The 23,493-nt window shown below is 38.5% G+C and overlaps 2 protein-coding genes across 2 annotated transcripts in view; one reads left to right on the forward strand and one right to left on the reverse strand.

Moving 5' to 3' along the window:
* The window catches only part of LOC134855741 (probable serine incorporator), a 460,860-nt gene that overhangs the window by 77,787 nt on the left and 359,580 nt on the right, over positions 1-23,493 (reverse strand). The gene's annotated exons all lie outside the window — the stretch shown is intronic.
* LOC134853677 (uncharacterized) lies at positions 21,347-22,078 on the forward strand. Its single transcript, XM_063869707.1, has 2 exons — positions 21,347-21,613; positions 21,686-22,078. Exons 1-2 carry the CDS (start codon positions 21,347-21,349, stop codon positions 22,076-22,078), a joined length of 660 nt encoding a protein of 219 aa, XP_063725777.1.

Consider the following 23,493-nt stretch of genomic DNA (forward strand, 5'->3'; position numbering starts at 1 on the left):
TTTCGTCTGCGAAGGTTTCGGTTTTGATGTCTTTCTTGCACCTACTTGAAAATCAAAGAGAGGAAATGATGGAAAAGAGGTAATTCGTCTAAAGGAACGGATAGTAGATGAGTTAGATTTCGGAATAGCAATGTCAGACTTTCTAATGATTTTTCCGTCGGATAATTCTACTGTAGATTTTGGTACATTAATAATTTTCTGAAAAAGAAGTTTATAGAAAGGATTTCCGTTTATGCTTTTTTTTGTCTTTCGAAGTATTTTTTCTTTAAAAGGACTTTGTAGGGTTAAGCGCGAAGAAGAAGGTTTCGAGTCAGTTGGGTAGTCCGATTCGTACCCTTTCTCCACTGGAGATTGGTTCTTCTTTGAATTTAAGCTGTCTTTGTAGCCATCTTCAATACGGTCGTCTGCGTTCCAGTCGAGAGCTCGTTCATTGCATAAAATTGACTTCCCTTTGTGTAAAATTCCACCGGATAATTTACTGGATGCCAATAGTTTCCAGATTGTATTCGGTTTTCTATTAAAGTGGATTTCGAAAGGTGAGCATTTTGTTCTTGATTGAAAGGAAGAATCTAGGTTCCAAATGATTTTTGAGATATGTTGTAGAGAAGGTTTTTGTTGTCCGAGTGACATTGTTAGTAGTTTAATTTTTACAGTATGGACAAGTTTTTCTACAAGACCGGTTGAGCGATGGTCGGCGATTGTACAAAATATTAATTTGAGATTATAAAAATTGCACAAAAATTTAAAATCCTGACTAGTAAAACAGGACTCGTGGTCGACGCGAATAGAGTTTAGAATTCCATGGAGACAAATTTAATCTTGAAGAAATTCGTTGACTGTGTTCGATGAGGTTGATGATGTTATTTTAGCCGATGGAAATTTTGAAAATCGGTCGATGCAAAATAGAAGATATTTATTCTTTCCCCAGGTGTTGTCTAACGGGCCGGCAAAATCAAGATTTAATTCTTCGTTAGGTTCGCATAAAGGTAATAGTTCACTGGATTGGAAAATAGGTATAATACTTTTTATGTTATTAACGGTTTTTGTGCATTGTGAACAATTTATCCCGTGGAAATAGATCTGACGATTTATGTGCGGCCACCATATGTATTGTTCTAGGTATTTCATACCGAATTGTCCACGGTGGGATTCATGTAAGGTCTTCATTATTGCATTTCAAAGGGTAAATGGGATAACTAGTTTTCTGTCCATGTAGAGTAATCCGTCGGATTCGTGTAAGTCTTTTTTGAAGTGTTTGAGGTGATGTGATATTGAATTAATCTTTTCTGCTTTGTCTTGAAGGGCTGAAACGATCGAACCTAGCTCAAAGAGCAACCAACTTGGCATTGAATAGCGAGTTTAAGTCCGAGGGTCGTTCCGGCAATTTCAAAATCTCTCGGTATTTAAACACTAATTTTTTGTGTTCGGAAGAAATTGGGAAATCAATTGTGACCTGTGAACCGGAAATAGAAGGATTAATTACAATTTGGTTATTCGACATATTTACACTATTTACAATTTTAAGATCCTGAGAATTAATGATTAGGCTACGATTAAGAATTAAAAAATAAATAAAAGCTGAGTTTGATAAATTAATTTTTGTTGTGTCAATGTTTGAAAAATCCAAAGGAAAACATTTAGAATTAAAAAGTTTAGTTCTGTAGTGTTTTTGTTTGCAAATTGGAATAGATGAGGTAATAAGTTCGAGGGCTGTGATTATCACATAAATACGTTATTTTGTGTAATTGGAATTTTCTGAAGTTGTGCCAATGGTATTGCATAACAATTTCTCTTTATCCGAAGGATTTAAAGCTTTGTATATATCTTTTTGTTAGTTGCGACTGCCAATTATTCGTCGTAGTGAGACGAGGGAATTGCTTTTGCCGAAAGGGGTCTTGAAATTAGATCGGTAAAAGCTATGTTTTTTCCTGCTAGGTAATTTATTGTGAAATTAAACGGTAAAAGATGATAAACCCATCTTGTTAAGCGACTGTGATAGGTTTTGTTTCCGTGGGTTGGTAATATTGCTGAAAGGAGGGCTCTATGGTCGGTAATACTTTCGATTCACAGCCGTATAGATAATTCTTTTTTCTACCGCCCATACAACTCCTAGCGATTGCAATTCGTATGTAGAAAATTTAGATTCATTTGGATTTTAAAATCTTGAAGCGAGAGATATTGTTTTCCAGTCATTCCCATGGAGTTGTTTGAGGGACGCGCCAATTCCATTATTTGAGGCGTTGTTTTATACTCTCGTAACGCGTTTAACGTCGAAGTGAGTGTTTTCTGTGAGGTTAACTATTTCTAGTTTTATTTTTTGAACGATTTACTATGATCTTCACTCCAAGAGAAAATTGATTTCTTGTTCAATAGAGGTCTTAGAGGGCTTCCAAGGGATGCTAGATTCGGTACAAAATTAATATATTGACCCGAAAAATTATCTTAATTCTTTTAAGTTTTCGGAATTGGGATGTCTTTGATCGCTTTGGTTTTGTCGATTAAGGGCCGATTCTTAATTTTGATATTTTAAAACCGAGCCATTCTATTTTTTTTTGAAAGAATTTTACATTTTGGCCATTTGACTGCGAAGTTTTAGTTATCTAAAACCGATAAAAAATTTTTATAGACGATGTTCTTGTGCTAGGTATTTCATACCGAATTGTCCACGGTGGGATTCATGTAAGGTCTTCATAACTGCATTTCGAAGGGTAAATGGGATAACTAAGTTTCTGTCCATGTAGAGTAATCCGTCGGATTCGTGTAAGTCTTTTTTGAAGTGTTCGAGGTAATGTGAGTTTGCATTTATCTTTTCTACTTTGTTTTGAAGGGCTGAAACGATCGGACCTAGCATTGGGTCTTCCTCCGTTAAATGAGCAACCAACTTGGCATTGAATAGCAAGTTTAAGTCCGAGGGTCGTTCCGGAAATTTCAAAATCTCTCGGTATTTAAACACTAATTTTTTGTGTTCGGAAGAAATTGGGAAATAAATTGTAACATGTGAACCGGAAATAGAAGGATTAATTACAATTTGGTTATTCGACATATTTACACTATTTACAAGTTTAAGATCCTGAGAATTAATAATTAGGCTACAATTAAGAATTAAAAAATAAATAAAAGCTGAGGTTGATAAAGTAATTTTTGTTGTGTCAATGTTTGAAAAATCCGAAGGAATACATTTAGAATTACAAAGTTTAGTTCTATAGTGTTTTTGTTTGCAAATTGGAATAGATGAATTAATAAATTCGAGGGCTGTGATTATCTCATAATTACGTAATTTTGTGCAATAGGAATTTTCTGAAGTTGTGCCAATGGTATTGCATTACAATTTCTCTTTATCCGAAGGGTTTAAAGCTTTGTATATATCTTTTTGGTAGTTGCGACTACCAAATACTCGTCGAAGTGAGATAAGGAAATTGCTTTTGCCGAAAGGGGGCTTGAAATTATATCGGTAAAACCTATGTCTTTCCCTGCTAGTGGTTTTATTGTGAAAATAAGCGGTAAAAGACGATCAACCCATCTTGTTAAGCGACTGTGATAGGTTTTGTTTCCGTGGGTTGGTGATATTGCTGAAACGAGGGCTCTATGGTCGGTAATACTTTCGATTCACAGCCGTATAGATAATTCTTATTTTTTTCTACCGCCCATACAACTCCTAGCGATTCCAATTCGTATGTAGAAAATTTAGATTCATTTGGATTTTAAAATCTTGAAGCGAGAGATACTGTTTTCCAGTCATTCCCATGGAGTTGTTTGAGGGACGCGCCAAGTCCATTATGTGAGGCGTCGATTTATACTCTCGTAACGCGTTTAACGTTGAAGTGATTGTTTTCTGTGAGGTTAACCATTTCTAGTTTTTTTTTTCGAACGCTTTACTATGATCTTCACTCCAAGAGAAAATTGATTTCTTGTTCAATAGAGGTCTTAAAGGGCTTCCGAGGGATGCTAGATTCGGTACAAAGTTAATATATTGATTTGTTGACCCGAAGAACTTTCTTAATTATTGATGTTTTGAGCTCTCTCACATCCCTATGAAGACACTTTTTTGACCAAAATTTTTAGACCACAGTCAAATTTTTGAAAAAAAGAACACGCAGAAACAATAAATTTGTTTTTGTTATTTCCCCATGAAATTTGTTTTGCCAAAAATTTCAGGGCCTGACAAAAATTTCAGGGTCTTAAAGGGCTTCCGAGGGATGCTAGATTTGGTACAAAATTAATATATTGATTTGTTGACCCGAAGAATTTTCTTAATTATTTTAAGTTTTTCGGAATTGGGATGTCTTTGATCGACTTGGTTTTGTCGATTATTGGGCCGATTCTTGATTTTGATATTTTAAAACCAAATCATTCTATTTCTTTTTGAAAGAATTAACATTTGCCATTTGACTGCGAAGTTTTAGTTATCTAAAGTCGACAAAAAAATTTTATAGACGATGTTCTTGTGATCGGTAAAACTTCCTTTGAAAGCGACTAAAATATCGTCAAGGTAAAAATTATTAAAAGGAATGTTTCCAATTGTCGAGTCCATGACTCTTTGAAACTCATTCGGCATATCGCTGAGTCCGTAAAAACCAGTTGAAAATTGATACGTGCTAGTTATATCGCCAAAGTTGCGTTGACTGCTAGTAAAATTGTCTGTGGAAAGTTGACTATATGCGTTTCTTAAATCTAAAATGGTAAACCACACTTTTCCGGCGGAATCGTTTGAAACTTGAGAGGTTACATGATCGACTAATTCGTGAATACTGGGCATTTGGTATATGTTTTTGTAAATTTGTTCGTTAATGAATTTTGAATCTAGAGCTGTTTTTACGGATTTGTCCTTTTTGCAGGTGTTAACTATTGGATTAATAAATCCGTCCTTGTCACAATTTTCTAGTTTTTTCATATTTCCTTCGGATTTGAGTCGGTTTAATTCTGTTTTTACTGGATCAAGTAAATGAAGCGCAACGCGTCTGCCCTTTAAGTGTATAGGTTTTAATGGTTCGTGCAAATGTGTTATTTTTGTTTGGTTTTTGGTTTTTCCAATCCGAGTGAATAGTTGTTGAAAGGTCTTGGATATCATATCGATTTCTTTCTCTTTGTCCGGTTATGAAAATAAATTGATGGATTTACAAGTTTTCTTGTTGAGGTAGTGAGGGAAATGCTTCTGGGATACTTCGAGTCCCACTTTTGTCAAATTGTCGTTTCCAAGGATATTTCTTTCATGTCCTTCTGTTAGGAAAAGTGTTCATTCCTTGTGAGACCATCCATTCCAAAGAATTGGTAAAATAAATTAATCTTCCAATAATTTTGATCGCGTTATCCGTGAAACCACAATAGAGTTCTTTCGTCGCCTGATCCACCGGATGTATCTTCAAATAGGGGTCTCTTCATTTCAATGCATTCGTTTGAGAAAGCTCACAGGACTAGCTGAATCAACTTGAATATTTAGATTTACTTGGTTTTCTTTTTCTAAGCCGATGTTTAGTAGTTTCTTCAATTCTTTTCCTTGGTTGTCAAAGATAATTGTCACATTTAATACAGAATAATCATCATTATCGCTCTGTCCGGATTCTGACCATGCGTTTTTTACTCCACAACATTCTTTATTTATAGGGTCGTTATTTACATCCGGTTGTTCCGAGGGATAATTAAAATCTTTATTATGTAAAATTTGGTTATCTACAATATTTACATTTTTTACAATGTCTGGTGAAATTTCCGCACTATTTTCACGATGTACAAGTTGTGACCTTCGCGGGGCACACTGCCAGATGTCCTTCAGAACATTTTCCGCCGAATTTCATGCAAGTGTTGCTCCTTTCGATGTTTAAATTGGGTTCTCTTTCTATATTAAAATGATTAAAAGGTTTGTTAGAAGAATATCCGTTGGATTTAAAATCACTCGTCACTTTCATATGGCGTGTTATTCTTTTTTCGTCAATCAGGGCCACGTTCAATGCCTCCAGAGGTGGTAAGGTTGAAGTGAGGAGTTTGCGTTGAGTTTCCGAGTTCTTCATGTTATTGATAAAAATTGCGCGAATCCATTTGTCTTCTCGTGCGGATATGTTACATCTCTTTGCCATTTCGGCGAGGGCTCCCCAAAATTGTTCCAACGATTCTCTATCTCTCTGTTTTCTATTCAGTAACTTGTGTCTTTCGAATGTTACATTTGTTTTCCTCACGATTGCCATCGACAGATTTTCCCAGAACTCTTTGGAAGAAGTTTGGAGGATTTTAACTCTAGTGAATTTTTGGCCGAATATTTTCTTTTCTTCGTTTCCGAGGGCTAGATAAAGAATAGATCTCTGAGTGCTTAGCATACTGTCTATATCAGTGTTTTCCTTTGCAATTTTTGCTAGTTGGAATAAGTCGCTCCACTCCTCCCAAGGAATTGGTGGAGCCACCGTGTGATTTTGCCAGAATGAAGGTATACCTCTCATGTTTGATTCGTTACTGTTTGAATGCGCCATGATAAAAGGTTTCTTTGTTACAGCTAATTCTACTTATGTACAAATATAATGTGTTTATATTTGAGTATTTTTATATCATAATCCGCCGGTTAGAATGAGCATGTCGAGGTCAAAGCTAAATAACCATAGTAATTTACAAATTATTTAATAACTGAGAAAATAATAGTGCGTTTCACAACAAGGTCGCAGTTTAAAACTCACTTTCAATAAATTAAACCACTTTGTTTGACTAAAATGGATCAAACTGTTTTTCGAGCTATTTTAACTTGTGCAACGCTAATTAGTGCTAAATTGGCAACCGCCCAAGATTCCACTCGCGGTCAGTTCACGCAAAGTGATTCCTTGAAAGTTTATAACAGATTCAGGTTTTATCGTGATTTTGTGACTCAAACCCCCGAAGTTGACTGGTTGACTACAAAGTGAATTCTAATAAACAATATTACCGATACAAATTGTATTAAAAATTTGGTACACAGTAAAGGAATCCCTGTTATGCACTTGGGGAAGTTGGTAACCAGACAGGTGATCGTTGTGGCTATGACGGGGCGGATCTTTTCGAGGGGAGGCGGCGAATTGTTTTAGGTCCGACAAAATTGATGTTTTGAGCTCTCTCACATCCCTATGAAGACACTTTTTTGACCAAAATTTTTAGACCTTAGTCAAATTTTTGAAAAAAAAAACACGCAGAAACAATAAATTTGTTTTTGTTATTTCCCCATGAAATTTGTTTTGCCAAAAATTTCAGGGCCTGACAGCCAGAAATAGAGGTCTTAATAGTACTGTTCGACATTGGGTCTCGGAGCAAGTCAATTTTTTGAACACTTATCTTTTCCCCATTTTCATTTTTATTGCTTTTGTTAATTCTATCGCCCACTTATTTCGAGATTCTTTTGTTCTCCGGTCGGTGTGTTTGTATTGACATTACTTCAAAATCACTACATGAGCCGAAACTTTTTCTTATAAGGTTACATTCTTCTTCCGATCTTTCGGATTCTTCCGTGACTTCGCTCACTTGCTGAGGTCTACACATTTCTGCAAAGTGGTTGGGTTTTCCGCAATTCTTACAAGTTTTGCCCAGTGCCGAACAGCTTTTCAGATGTCCCTGGTCAAATTCTTTTCCGCATCTATTACATCGTTGTGTTTTTCCATCAGAGTTTCAGTTGTTATTTTGTCGTTTATTTGCTTCCCTCTTATATTGTTGATTTTTGTGTTTCCTGTTGAGTTCCTGACAGCCATCACTGGTGTTTGTTTTATTCTCACCCCAGAGTTGTAGTTGTTGCCCATTCCTACTGCTGCTGCTGCATTTGTCTGCTGAAATGCCATTGTAGTCAATTTGCTATGTTCGAATTTTATAGCTCTCTTCAAAACTTCCTCTGGATCTAGCGTTTCGAAAGTCAGTGTATCCTGCAACGTTATAATTTTCATTTTCAAAATGAACAGGTCATGAACTATCTCAATTTCCAGTGTCCCAAGTTCTGATCTGGCTGCTTGCGCAGTTAACGCTCCGTAGAATGCCTCCAGCGATTTCCCGGATTCTGGCTTTCGTGTGAACAATTTAAATCTTTCATAAGTCACGCACTTTACCTTTTGAAACGAGACCGATGCTAGCTCTGTAATTTCCTTGAACGACATTTTGAAAATTTCAGTGCTTAGATTTTTCTGCAAACATTTTTTCTTTCCTTCAGTCCCTAGAGAGAGAAATAATCTGGATACAAGCCTCTTCTGTACCTAATTATAATAAACATTGTGGCCAACCCTTGGGCCCCGTGTTCTTCTCTCCTCATTTTTCAGCATAACTCAATCTCTTGCGGGCCTATCTCTAAGATTTCTGGCTATCGTCGCAGGTTCATTTTCTCCCTCTCGTGGTGTTTCTGGTCGTAGAGGTGGCTCCTCTAAGATATCTTTTGGATCCTCCAACAAAACTTCCGGGCTTACTTTTTCTTTTACAGTTACCGCCATTAGAAAATGCTCGAACCAGATTTTAAATTGGCACGGTGGGTCTAAATTTGCTGACGCCCAAAATACGATTATTCCCATATCAATACGATTGTCCTGAGCTGAGAATCCTGCTGGCTGCGCCATGTGATATCCTTTACGGTATCTTGTTGGAAAACTAGTGATAATTCAAGAATGTATTCTTTGTAGCTTGAATTAATTGCTTTCTCTGTCTATTTTTATAGTCACTGAGAGTGATACAGCAGATTCAAACTCTGAGCTCTTAGCTGTGTACCAATGTCTCTGAACGCGTGACCTTGGACACATAAAAATAATAATAATTAATACCACTGAGGGTTATTATTACATCATGCAATTACTGCTATTGCAGTAGCAGTATGACAGCTTATTCCGCTTTTACTGGATAAAAATTATGGCTCTAGTTCTTTTATGATCACGCTATAACTGGTTTATTTCATTGTAATAAACAACAGAGACACCAATTGTGCGACTATCCAGTGCACAGTTTGGCCTCGTAATGGTGTTCCGGACTGAAACCTAATAGAAAATCAGTGACGAAAACTCGTAAGCCAATCACCCCCCAACCACATGTCAGTACTTTTTTGATAAACCTTTAGTGAAACTGTAATCTCAAACTAGCAATGCATGATCGCTAGACACATCAAGAATTTTCAGGGATGTTTGAGCGGTATATTAGGGACAACTTCTGAGTACTCAAAAGTAAGCAAAAAGTTTTGTTAATTTCGGGTTTTGTTAATTCGAGTTGTATATTTTGAAGAGCTTTTCAGCTGATTTCTACTGCTTTCTGAGAGTTTTTTCAATATGTTTTCCAAATAAGTTTTTGGAGTACTGGCTTTCCTCCTAACCTTTAAAAAAAAATTGACTGAAAAACCAAAAGTTTTGATTGCGCAAAGAACTGAATTTTTTTTATTACCTTTATCTTGAGCCTGATCATTTAGGCTTTGATATGTTTCTGTTACCTGTTACAATTTCAAATTTTTTTCAAGATTCAATTTGAAACACTGAATTTCCCAAAACCACTGATTTCAAACGAGAGACACAGATAAATTATGCATGTACGGTTTCTTGATTCAATAGTTTTTACTCTCTATTAGTATGACAGCTCTCTTTTGTTTGTCCCATTAAGTTCACGTCCAACGCATAAGGATTGCACTGGTCAGACCGGAGATCAAAATAGGCGCTACAAGGTCAAGGGAATTAGAAAATACGGCAAACGCATTTTAGTAGTAGGATTTCTTGATTGAATCGTTAAGAAAAATAAGTGACCTTTTTCTTTAATTCTTATGCGTTCAAAGTTAAGGTTAATGAAAACTTTACAAGTAGAAGATCATGTATTTTTGCGCAGTTGAATTTCTTCTTGTAGGGATTCTTGGGTCTTGTATAGCGTCGGGCATGGTGTCAATTTTTTGCCAATATCTGTGCCAATGCTTACATATATTTTTTTTATGGTACAAACAGTGAATAGAGAAAGCCAAATGAGTGTTAATTTTTCTAATTAATATTTTTGTGTTCTTGATAATTTTTTTGTGTTCAAAAATATAATTGAATTTAATTCCCTTTTCAAATGGAAATAAAAAGTCAATTCTTCCTAATGCAGCCTTTCTTTTAAGAAAGTATTTTTCAAAAACTCCTTTCTGAAGGACTTTTTGTAAGTTGTTGTAATATTTTTAAATAGGCAACTTTTTGTAATACAGCGTTTTTAATGCCAGCTTGTTTTTTAACGCCCCTGTGATGAATGGATGAAAAAACTCCGCATGTGTGGAATGCCATTCTGGCAACATCTTCATAGAAGGAGTCATCCCCTATTCTCGTTGTTACATACTCTTCACGGATTGAGATACCGGGCAGGAGGGTTACTGATCGACCAAGGAGAGCTCCCCTTGCACATTCCTGTAGAGCAAAACCTGCAAATAAGCATCGTAAATTCAGCTAATTTTGTCACAAATTTTTATTTTTTAAAGTTTTTTTTTCATATTTTTGCCGACCATTTCTTAGGCCATTCAAACTGATTTTCCGGGCTGACCCATTTATTATAAATACCTTGTTATTGCTCGTTTTGCTTTCACGAAAAAGAATGCGATTGTTTTTTTTTTAAGATAAGGTGCCAAATAAAACTTAGTTTTACAAAAAACTCAACGTCGGAAGCAATTTTTTTTCTAAAAAAAATCATCCTTTGCATTTTTCTGGTGCGCACTTCCTTTTCTACCCTTGAACACAATTGATTCCAAACTATTTTTGAGGCAACTATAGAACTGGTAGGGCAAAAATCTTCCTTTTTTGTCTTCCGGATTCCCCAACACGAAGAAAACATAGTGTTAATTTGGTAGCAGATTACCGGCCACCAAATTTTCCCAGGTATAAAATTTTGAATACGGATTCCAAACGTAAACTCAAAGAATAGCAACTCTTTTGATTAGTTTTTGGCCTAGTACTTCAAGCAGGAAAACTGTAAAATAGTATCAAAAAGGTGGTAGGAAGGTTTTTGGATCTTCAGAGGGTAAATCGATATCTTGAGGAGAGGGCGATCAAAACCACCCCGTCCATTTCATAAAGTGATCCTGGTTTGAGGTAACGGCATTTTCAGAAAAGACCTTTAATCAGGGAGTTGTTTAATCAACTTTTCAGCTACACCTGCAGAAGCATTTGTAAAAGCATTCTTCAAAAAATCTAATATAAGCCCTGCAAAAAATAAACGAGAGTGGAAATAAATTTTTATGAACTGATTATATCAGCAAAAGTCTCCAAATTTTCGGAATTGCTTTTGGACTATCTGAAGTCGTTTATTTTGATAACATTGATTTAAAAAATTATATACTTTTTTTCTTTTCCTTCAAGTTTGGAGCAGTTACTGTAGAACCCAACTGATGCCAATTCTTCCAACCGCTAAAAGTGGGAAGAGACGTTGTCTTCCGGGGGCATTAGTTTTTCCCAGTTTGACTAGCATAGAGTCAAGGTTAATGGCAATTCAACGTTTTCCCTGTTTACCATAAAAGTTTTGTTTACTGTAAAATTTGGACGGTATTTTTGGGTTGTTATCTTTTTAATAACTTTTGTTAGAGCCGAGATGTAACTGATTCATGATGGATAACTTATACTTTCAGTAAATGTCTTAACAGTCAGAGACTTTTCCAAAAAGACCTATCGATTTGAGGTAAGGTCTGATAAGTCAATAAAATCTAAAAGTTTTTCAGTTAAAAGCTATTTGTAGACGCAATCAACGGGAATATTATTAGCAAAAAGTTGGCCCTATAAGGATACATACTGGGTGATTTTTTTTGCAGAAAATTTACAAATATATCACTACTTGAAATTATTTGTGTGCACAATATTAATTAAATCTGACATCAAAATTTGGGTTCCAAACCAATTGGTTTCGATCATTTTCTTCATAATCAACCATCCAATCACAGGAACAATTAATTCATGAGAAATTTTTAGGTTTACGAAATTAGCCAGGTGATTAAATTCGAGCTGATGTTAGAGACATAAGAAAACTCATAAAATCCGATCATGGTTAGCTCAAACTCAAAAGATCAGGTAAGTCGGATGTTTTTTTTTCGCACTGAGCGTTTTTAGGAACTTGAATTTGGATCAACTTTTATGTCATCTCAAGTCATCACTCTCGCCTTCTCTAGAAAGAACGGTCGCCAGAGAATCGCCGCAGAGTTCGATGATTGTTTGAGTTCTTCTGCGTCCATTTAGTGAAGATTTTTAATGGTGAAAACTTTCGCTGTCATGTTGCACTGGAATCTCAACGTCTCTAGCAAAATTCGTTTCATATGTGGTTTTCTTGATTACCGTTTGAATGATGAAAAAAGTAGGTTTTGCCTCGGTATTTTTGTTTGACTTCAAAAATATAGTGTTCGCACGGTCAGAGTCTATGATTGAAGAAAATCTGATTTGTACTATTTTGAGATATCCATTTGTGGATGAGGACCTTAAACTTTTTCTTTGGACCCCTTTGGAGCCAATATATAACAATTTGAAAAGAGCGCGAACGCCAAAACACATATTTTAAACTTTTAGATCAATATTTTCAAAAAATGACCAAAAACGTCTTTGTGGCCTATTTTTTTTGCAAACTCAAAACATGAATTTGGTCGACCTAAAAAAAGTCGTGAAAGTTTCCAAAAACTGTTTGAAAATCCGTCCCTTCTCCTTTCGAGAAAATCGTAGACCCCCTCCTGTTGTCTGGACTGCTATTTCGAGCGATCCTTTTGCTCATAGGTAGTAGATTGTGTTTTCCAATTTCTTCTTCACCAAGATTTGCATCAGGCTTTGAAATCATTACCAGAAAACTCGAGTCCGCTATCAAAAGCAAGAGATTTCGCTGCTCCAATCTGGTGATGTGTGTTTAGAGGCGCGTCTTTATCGACAAAATAGTTCTTTTATTAGTCGTGAAAGCTTTGATCCAGCCATTTCCTGCGTCGGCAATGAGCAAGATTTTTCCGTCAACTTTGATTTGTACCTAGTCCAAATAGATTCGTTGCCCTAAGCCTGCTTGCGGCGACTTAGATACTGTTGTTCCAAGTGATGGTCTGTTGTTCTGGCACCTAGTGAGAAGTCTTTTTACGTGTTATGATAGGGCTTGGCACCAGAAAAAAGCTTGTAAAGCAATTTCTGTTGCCAAACGTCTATGATGTTTGTGAGCATCGTCCAAATTTTACTTTCTGATTAGCGGAGGTATGAAGCGTACAACATCCTGAAAGATAAGGCTTTCCCGTAATGTCAAAGTTTCAGCTTCACATCCTTGAAGTGTGATTCAGCTTTTGAGATTTGTCTCCAGTCACCGCTCTTTATAAATTTGGAGAGGTCATGTTGCAGCGCAAATATAAACGCAAATGTGCGAGAGTATAAATGCATATAAAACTGAACCAAAATATAAATGCGGGTTCGGCGCCGGTTCGAATCCCGACTAGGCCATTTCCTTTCTAGAACTCAAATATGCACCGAACTTGATGGGATGCTCCGTAACCAGGTTCGATCCCCCCCAAAACCTATTTTAACCGTCTTTTCGCTCTAATTTGGTTCAGCCTTGATTAAGGCTGACCTTTAAAAAGAGCAATTTGTCTCAAGGACAAATACTGGCCATTTTTGCAGCTTGCTTTGAGTTATGCAGTTTTTTGTGGCCGATGCTACCGATGATAAAGCTTGTTGAAAATTATAAATTATCGTTATATTTTCAAACTTCCGGAGTTATTTTGCCGAGAAAATACTCATTAATTAAAGTGTTTAAAAACCGTTTTTTATATAATCGTGGAGATTGACGCGCACACTTTGGCGCCCCACAAGGGACAACGAAGTTATTCACGATTCTGCATAAGGGACCCGAATTTAGCCTAATTTTTGTGATAAACTTATTAAATAGATTCTTACAATGTCAATCTTCGTTTCGATAGGATTTATTCTGAAGCATTGATTGCTGTGATGGCAGAAACGATAAGCTCGTCACAATTCCCGAGCTAATGATGTGAATTACGGAAATCACAGCTTGCTTAATAAGTTACGACTAGTAATGACTAGCTGCAGAATAATTGACAGCTGAGTTTTGACATAAGAAATCTGTTCTGTCATTATAAGCCTGTTTTCCCTAATCAATGTTTTGCCTGGTCGCTTCCAATTTATTGTCTCTGGTTTTCAAAATATAATCCTGTATTTTACTTCCAGTTATCTGTCTTCTTTCTCCGTCTCATCTGAACTGAAGTGAACAGAAGTGAGGTGCCTTATTTGATGCTAGGATTGGTGCTAAGCTGTCTTCCATTCTTTTCAAAGCTGGTGTCTTGGAGTTGAAGGCCTATATACAGAGGTGATTGCAGGACAACTCTTCCGCGGCGGACCGAAAATCTCACAACCGAAACCGGTGACCATTCAATCTCCAAAAACCGTCAAAAACTTTTTATAAACTTTTTTGTGCAATAAAATTACATACGGTGTCTTAATGTGTATCCCAACTCAGAGCAAGCTAAAGTGTCAATTTTCCCGATACCACAAGTTTTTGGGTAATTGTGAACGGATTGAAAATCCAAAAAATCGGATCATAGACAAGGGGTACTAGACTAGTTTTTTGGATTGGTTTACGACTCGAACCTGCTGACCAAAGTTTTCCGAAAAATTTTGGGAAAAAAGTAAAAAATTGCCAAAAATTCCTCAAAACGTCCCCATAATTCTGCGAAACTGTGCTGTAACATGACACCAACCTTATGGTAAGTGGTCTGGTAGCGAAATATCAGGCAAATTAAGTTGAGTTTTTTCATCCTCAGGTTTTTTCCGCGTGTGTTGTTGGAACTTAACCAATTTACCTGATCCCCCACCCACATTGGTGAAACTATAAGCCAGTTGGCTTCAAGTAAATATAAGCCATTTCAGCCCGTCCGATTATTGACTTCGTTGCGCGACACTAATGTTAAATGGTCAGGTACGGTGATATTAAGTGAGTTAAGTTGAATTCTTTCATCCTCAGGTTTACTCCGTGTGCGTTGTTGGAATTCAACCGACCTACTTAATTTCCCCACCCCATTGGTATTTTAGCGTAACGTAGCCGTCGCATAGGTCTCTTGAGTGTATGGTATTCATTCTAGGAGCTAGTTCCTTGGATCACGCGCTCCGTATACTATCCGCACCGTCTCAAAAGCGCGTTAAAGAGACTTGTTTCACAAAGCCCGGTTTAAGCTTTAACTTTAACGCCAGGGATTCGCAGAAAACTATCCAATACTATCTGCACCACTTTTTGTCCAATCGGAAAGATCTAGTTATTTGGCACGACGCCATAAATAACTCCATTAGTAAGCACCGCAGTAACAACAACCGTAGTTTGAGTACTGATCAACTTAAGAGCCTTCCTTTGAGATACAAGGAGAATATTACCGCTATTGTATACTGTCGCCGCAACGGTACGAACAATATAGAAAAGGAGTTGAAAAAGACAGGTATTCTCGTTCTTAACATAGTTGAGGATTTTATCTCAAAGCGAAAGGCCAAAGATCAAATACTTATCGAAAAGTATAAAGAGTTGCACCAGCCTCCTTCCCTTGAGTTGAAGACTCTGTTGTTACTTAGACGATACAGTGCTGACCTAAATACACTGAAAGCTAAAGAAGAAGCGGAATCGATTGTCGCCTAAAAATCGTAGAGCGATTCACAACAGACTTAAAGCGTTAAAACTTCAAGTTACTCCCCCTTGTAAGTTATTGATGTATTAGAGTATTCTGTGGATTTACTTGAGTGAAAAAAAAGTATTTCTGAGAGTCATTTATTTCCGAAATTATTAAGCATGGAAGTTAAATTTCAGTAGAAAATTAAGAAGTTGTTTGAGAAACGTAGCAATCTCGAAAACGAACTTTATAAATGCCATGAGATAATTTTAGAATACCAAGAGAGTCAGAGTCGTTGCTCAAAAATTGATACCTATATTGAAAAATGTAGGAACTTTATAGAACAAGTGGTCGAGATAAATACTGAGTTGATTGATATGGCTGCAAAAAGTGCCAATCCCGACGAATTGATACCGGCACAGGATATGTGGCTTCGTAAGTTGACTCAAAGCAACGATAAAGTTTTACAGGAAGCTATCACATATAAAATAAGTTTTGAGGCAGTAACAGAGCCGGACAACATAGATAGCAGCTCAAAAGTTTCTCATCATTCTGAAAAAAGTGAAAAACCCCAGTCGCATAAAACAGATACCCGCTCTAAGGTGTCACACCGAAGCAGCCGACATCATCAATCGCGTTCTCAGAAATCTAGTCGTTATACCGCCGCTCCGTCGAAAACACTTTCTGAGAAAAAGCGCGACTTAATGATTTTAAAGAAACAACAATAGGAACTTGAGAGGCAGGCAAAGGTATCATTAAGACTGAAAGAGCAGCAAAACAAGATGAAACAATATGTTTTAGAACAACAAAGCAGTTTAGAGTTGGAAGAATTGGCTGAAGAACACAGGAAAAAACTGGCAGAAATTGAGTTGAAAGGGCTTTAGTTAGAAGATGAGTTGTCGGAAATCAGCGAAAATGCTGAAGAAAGTGGTTTAACTCGAATCTCTCCACAACGAACAATAGACGAAAAGGATCGTACGCGTCACTGGGTCGAATCTGTCGACCACAATCAGCCTGATGCTGTTGTAGTTCCCAATCAAGAGCAGCACGTTCGTTCAACAGCTCCTGAGGCAACTTATCCTGCATCAACAAATTACTTGGTCTCATCAAGTTTTACAGGAGTGAATAAAGGCCAGGCAGCTTCTAGTGATCCGGGATTGTATTACAGTAACCACATTCACGGACAACAACATAATTTGTCGAATTTGGTTCGATCGCAGGTTTCCGTTAACAATCCAGTAGGGTTACAGCAGGTCATGCAACCTGTTTCCAATAATTTGCCTAAGCAAACTTTTTTGTCCACTCATCCGGTGCTAGGCAATCCAAACACAGGTTCAGTAGTCCCGGTAACTTCTGAAAACTATTTTGCTCTACCAACATCTGCAGAAGTTCCTTCTGGTGTAGCACCGCTTGTTCCTGCATCAACAGCAATTAATCAGGTTTCTTTAAGTCATCAAACTACAGGATCAGTAGTAGCTGGCTACCAAGCACCTGTAATCCCATCACAACAACATATGGGTGTTCCCGTTAGTAGTTATAGCTTTTCAAGTGACCACTATAATCCTTATAGTAATTTGTGGAGACCAGCTGTTGCTGCCCCTTTAATGTGAGCTCAACAACACTACGTTCCTTCGAGAACTGTTTTTTCCGCAGTAACTCCGATTGTTCCTACGAATAATTTTGTTCCTTATACAAGTGGAGGTACTGTGTTCTTTGCACAGCCTGAAATTTCTTCACATGCTAATCAACCGTTCGTTCCTGATTGTCACGGTAACTCTTGGAGTTACACAGAGCCAACTCCCGGTAATTCACCTGGTGCAGACGTCGAGCGTCCACTTTCGACACGAGAGTTGGTTAATATACTCATGCACAGCCGAAAAGATCATCTCCCTGAGTGGAAGCTGACCCAGTTCGATGGCAACCCACTTAATTGGCATGAGTGGTTTGGGCAATTCAAATCGATGGTCGATTCAGCCATACTCAGTGACGATGAAAAGCTCACCTATCTGAAAACGCTCGTAGTGGGTAAAGCAAAATCCGCAATTGCTGAGTAGAGCTATAGCTGAGTACTATATAAAGACGCATTAGCAACTCTTCAAAGAAAATTCGGGCAGCCGCATGCCGTAGTAGGAGCTCATCTATATAAATTGAGTAATTTTCCGCCGCTGAAAATGCATAACTCGGAAAATGTAATTGGATTTTCCTCTGCAATTTCTGGACTTGTTGCCGTATTTAAGTCTCTGTCTTTTAACGACGACCTGAAAAGTGTTAACTTACTGAATCAGGCTGTGATTAAGCTTCCCCCGAACCTTAAGGAGGCATGGTCGATGCAAACCGTAAGACGCCAATGGCATAGACCAACTCTGCTAGATTTCAACGAATGGCTTAAAGAAAAAGCGGAGGGTCATGAGAGGCTAAAAACGATCAATTCTAAGGGTAAGTCTGAAGAACCAGTTAAGCAAAAAGTAGGTACGAAAGTGTTTGCTAGTAACGCAAATGTAAGTAATAAGACTAAGGAAAAACCAAAGTACCCTCCATGTTCTGTATGTAAAGGTCAACACGCTCTTTGGAATTGCGCCGTATTCAAAGAGAAAAACGCTACGCAGCGAGCGAAACATGTAGCCGAACAAAAACTTTGCTTTGCGTGTTTACAGAGCAATCACAGTTTTCGTAATTGTAGCAAGGCCAGAAAGTGCCCCAAGCCAAATTGTGAAAGCACACACAACGTACTCTTACATGGAGCTGAGAAAATGTTTCCTTCTAAAGATACTAAAAGTTCCCCGGCGTCAGATAACGCGAACACTAAACATGTATCGACTAACGCTGCCGTCGGCGATATTCATAGCCAGGAGTCAACTAAAGGCCTCCTGCCAGTTGCATCACTCGCCGTCTCTTCGGATGCGACGATTACTAATGCCCTAGCTCTTTGCGATAGTGCTTCCACGCACTCATGGGTATCCGCCGATCTCGTAAAACGCCTCCATTTGGTTGGCATTCCCGTTAACCTCACCATAAATGGATTCAATTCCACGAGCTTGATGAAAACTCATCAAGTAAGTTTTCAAGTTTCCGCCGAAATGAATAATAGTGAATTTTTGTTTTCTTTTCGAGCTTATGTTAAGGATCATATTCGCATTGGATCGGATAGCATAAGTATTCCTGAATTACAGGAAAAATACCCGCAGTTGGCTCCGATCAAACCTATACATTATAAGTATGAGGACGTCGAAATAATTATGGGACAGGATTTCTACCATGCCATAAGACCCGTCCAGTACCTTCTGGGGGAGGACTCTATTTCACCGTGCGCCGTACGCCTTCCGATAGGTTGGGTTTTAAGTGGTCCGTTACCGCCGTCCTTTAAGTCGAACTCGTCTTGCTTTAAGTGTGTTGTCGAAGACATGTCTCTTGTGGACCAAATTAAAACTTGGTATGAGTTGGAGTCATATGGAGCCTTCAAGCAGGTAGATGCCCGTTCCGCCGCCGACAAACGCGCTTTGTTCGTTTTGAAAAATGACACCTTTCTCGATGGTGAGAGGTACATTGTACCAATGCTTTGGAACGATAAGGAAAGTACTTTACCGAATAACTATTTTTCCTCCTTAGCTCAATAAAAGTCTTTGGAAAAGAGGCTAGATAAGGATCCGTCGCTCCGTGAAAAATACGCTGAAACAATAAGAGAAGATATACAAAAAGGATATGTCATAACCGTTAAGGCACACGATCCCAAATCACGAGCCGATCGTGAGTGGTACCTCCCGCATCACCCGGTGTTGAACCCGAATAAACCCGGTAAGGTGCGCCGAGTCCTCAATGGGGTATCGAAGTGTCATGGCGCTTCCTTGAACAAATCTCTGTTGGTTGGCCCGGATCTCCTTCAAAACCTCATTTTTGTACTTTTAAGATTCCGTCAGCATAAATACGCCGTTTCAGCTGAAATTGAAGGGATGTTTTTACAGGTTGGAGTCCGTGAAGAAGATCAACCTTCTCTTCGTTTTTTGTGACGAGAGGACCCTACATCAAGTGTGGCAGTTCACTAATATACACGTCATATTTTTGGTGCTCGTGACTCGCCGACTTGTGCGAATTTTGCTTTGCAGAAGACTGCATCGGATAATCAAGCCGAGTACCCCGAAGCTTCTTCGGCTGTTGTCCAGAAATTCTATATGGATGATTATCTGGATTCGTTTCAAAACAGCGATGACGCCTTGAAACTAGGTAGGGATTTAATCTCGTTGCTTAAACTAGGGGGGTTTCGTCTAACAAAATTTGTCAGCCAGCAACGTGCCCGACGTAACAATCGCTCTTGATTCGGACAACCGTGAGTCCAATTTGTCTGTTAAAAATATTTGTGCGAGTCCAGACCAGTCGTCGCATGTTCTCGGTCTTAAGTGGGATCACGTAACAGATACCTTAGTCGTTAGTAGAGGGGTTGATCGTCCACTAGACAAAGCAATCACTCAGCGTACCGTGTTGAATTTTGTTCCCTCTGTTTTTGATCCAATTGGGTTAGTGGCTCCGTATACCGTGAAGGCTCGCCTTCTATTAAAAGATATCTGGCGAATCAGCGGTCAAAAATGGGACGACGATCTGCCAGAGGAAATCAAAAAGCAATTCCTTGAGTGGCACTCAGGTCTTCGTTTGTTAGGTTCTCTGACAATACCTCGCAGCTATTTCACTGAACCTTTTGACCAAATAGAACTTCACATGTTCGGTGATAGTTCGCAGGATGTTTTCTGTGCCGTCGCTTTCCTTCGTGCGCGACTTGTTAGCTCCCATCAAACCGAACTAGCCTTTGTGTTTGGCAAAGCCCGCGTCGCGCCTATGAAAACGATTTCTATTCCAAAGTTAGAGCTTCAAGCGGCTCTTCTTGCAACCCGCTTAAAGGAAGAAATTTTGAAAGGTCTTACTTTCAAAGTTACGGATATTTTCATGTAGACAGATAGTACCACTGTTCTTCAGTGGCTTCACTCTTGTAGTAGACTACCCGTTTTTGTTGGTAATCGCACTGGGGAGATTCTGGAGTCTACCAGCACTGATCAGTGGCATCACATACTTAGCGGTGATAACCCAGCTGATACCGGTACACGAGGGATTTCTTCGGAAGCCCTCAAGGAAAGCAGCTGGGTTAATGGCCCTAGTATATTGAGAACAAATGATTGGCCGTTCAAGCCCGATACAAGGGTTATCGATAAAATGAGACTCAAAGGACCATCATGTGATATCGACATTTGTCTAGAAAATTCGTCAAATTTCGTCGTCGATGTTTTGACAGAAAAAAATCTTCCCTTTGGAAAATGGGAGAGATTCAATTCAATTGTAAAATACAAACGCGCAGTAGCATTTTTGTTAAGATGGCTGCCATCCCATAATTATTTCCGGTCGAGTATATTAGAAATTACAGACCCGTCTGAAATGGATATGGCTGAACAGAAGCTCATTTACCTGTCCCAGGGTGAGACATTCCCTAGTGAGCTAAAACTACTAAGATCCGGAAAACTTATCACAAGGAATAGTCGGATCGCCAAGTATTCGCCGTTCATTGGACCAGCTGGCATCCTTCGCTCGACTGGGTGCATCAGCCGCTTGGTTAATTCCGATTTCGATAGCAAGCATCCGATTATACTTGATGCACGTCACGCAGTTGTTCGGTTATTGGTTCAGCATTTGCTCATTAGGAATTTCCATCAAGGCTTGGATTACATGCGTGCGGTGGTTAATTTGAAGTACGTCGTGTTAAATTTGCGATGGTTGCTGCGAAACATTGAAAATACTTGCGTCGTGTGCCGAAAACGCAAAGCGCAAACCGTAACTCATATGATGGCTGATCTGCCTATTGAAAGGCTGGGTTACAAGCAACCTCCTTTCACTAACACAGGTGTTGACTACTTTGGACCGTTCCTAGTTCCAATCCGGAGAAGTACGGAAAAGAGGTGGGGTTTTTTGTTCACCTGTCTCACTACTAGAGCGGTGCACATTGAAGTGGTCCCCTCGCTCGACACAAGCTCTTGTGTGATGGGCGTGGAGATGTTTATTGCACGTCGAGGTACTCCGACTACCATCATGTCCGACAACGGCACGAACTTTGTTGGCGCTTAGAAAGAGCTCTTAGCTTGCGTTGAGAGTTAAAACAAGCTCGCACCCGCTGTTTTTGTTCAGAAAGGGATCAAGTGGAAATTCAATCCACCCAGCGCACCGCACCATGGTGGTTCCTGGGAGCGATTAGTTCGGAGTGTCAAGCGCGTTTTGTATGACATCTTAGGCAACAGAAGAGTAACTGAGGAGGTTCTAAGAACCACGCTGTGCCTTGTTGAGCAATTTCTCAACGCTAGACCAATAACAGCCGTTAGTTCCGATCCGCTAGATCTAGAGGCGTTGACCCCGAATCATTTTATCCTTGGTCAACACGCAGCAAGTTTTCCGTCGCTAAGTTTCGAAGAAAACTTCGACCATAAGAAGTGGTTCGTCAGAGCGCAATCATACGCTAACGCAATGGACACGGTGGATGCGGGAATACGTTCCTTCCCTCAAAAGGAGGGCAAAGTGGCATAACCAGTCAGATGTTAAGTTGAAAGGCGGCGATTTGGTTTGGGTCATAGAGCCTGACACTCCACGTGGACATTATCCACTCGCACGTATCCTAAGACTGCACATATAAATGCATATAGGGACAGTAGCCAAGCGTCTACATGTTGCGTCCCGGCGGGTTCGGCGCCGGTTCGAATCCCGACTAGGCCATTTCCTTTCTAGAACTCAAATATGCACCGAACTTGATGGGATGCTCCGTAACCAGGTTCGATCCCCCCAAAACCTATTTTAACCGTCTTTTCGCTCTAATTTGGTTCAGCCTTGATTAAGGCTGACCTTTAAAAAGAGCAATTTGTCTCAAGGACAAATACTGGCCATTTTTGCAGCTTGCTTTGAGTTATGCAGTTTTTTGTGGCCGATGTTACCGATGATAAAGCTTGTTAAAAATTATAAATTATCGTTTTATTTTCAAACTTCCGGAGTTATTTTGCCGAGAAAATACTCATTAATTAAAGTGTCTAAAAACCGTTTTTATATAATCGTGGAGATTGACGCGCACAGGTCATGAGTTGTCCAATTTGGTTTAAAGATCTTTTTTGATATCCTTCAAATTGGTCGTCTGTATGTCTGAGAAGAAGTCCAAATTCAATAGATCAAGTAAGTTCATATATTTATTGGCTTTTAGTTTCAACCTTACTCTTTATTTTTCTGATCTGCAATGAATGTTTCCTCTTACTTTATGAACAGTTGTCAGGTGTTCTTCTTTCTTCAATGTTAACAAATAGTTCTTCTTTAAAGAGTCAAACTATTCAAGATACAAAAGTGCCTTTTTTATACGTGTCGAATCTTTCAACTCCAATCAATCGCTGAAAGAGTGAACATTAATAACCTTCAATACCAATTTCTTTACCCAATTTTTTTCTCGATGTTGTTTTTCAGTCTTGGTGTATCCGTTGATCATTTTGAGGCTGATTTGTGAGGTCTTGTGGAATTAAGTAAAAAAGTGACAATTGATAGTTTTGTTCTCGATCTTACAATTTGCTTCTTATTGAAGCTCTCTTTAATTTCTGTCATTGCTGTGTCTGTGTTCGCATTTGTCTCTTCGAACTGTTATTTTTTCAATTCATGCTTCCCAATACAATTACCGTGTTAGTGCTACCCTGTTAGTACCAACTACCTTTTCTCTGCTTGTGTTAGTTTGTTCAATATGATGTGACTGTTATCCAGCTGTTAAGCCACTCATTATATTTTATCTCTTCACACATCAACGTCACTCTTTTCAATGCTAAGACATAGTATAAAATCAGGGTGAATTAGTTTTAATTTTACTTCTAAATTTCAAGGTTGTCCATTACCATAGAAATTTTTCTTGCTTTTTTCACAGAATTTGTTAATTGGGGCTGAACTAGCTTGGGTTGGAATCAGTAAAATGGTGATGG

This window comes from Symsagittifera roscoffensis, chromosome 1, assembly GCF_963678635.1.
Source record: "Symsagittifera roscoffensis chromosome 1, txSymRosc1.1, whole genome shotgun sequence".
NCBI lineage: Eukaryota > Metazoa > Xenacoelomorpha > Acoela > Convolutidae > Symsagittifera > Symsagittifera roscoffensis.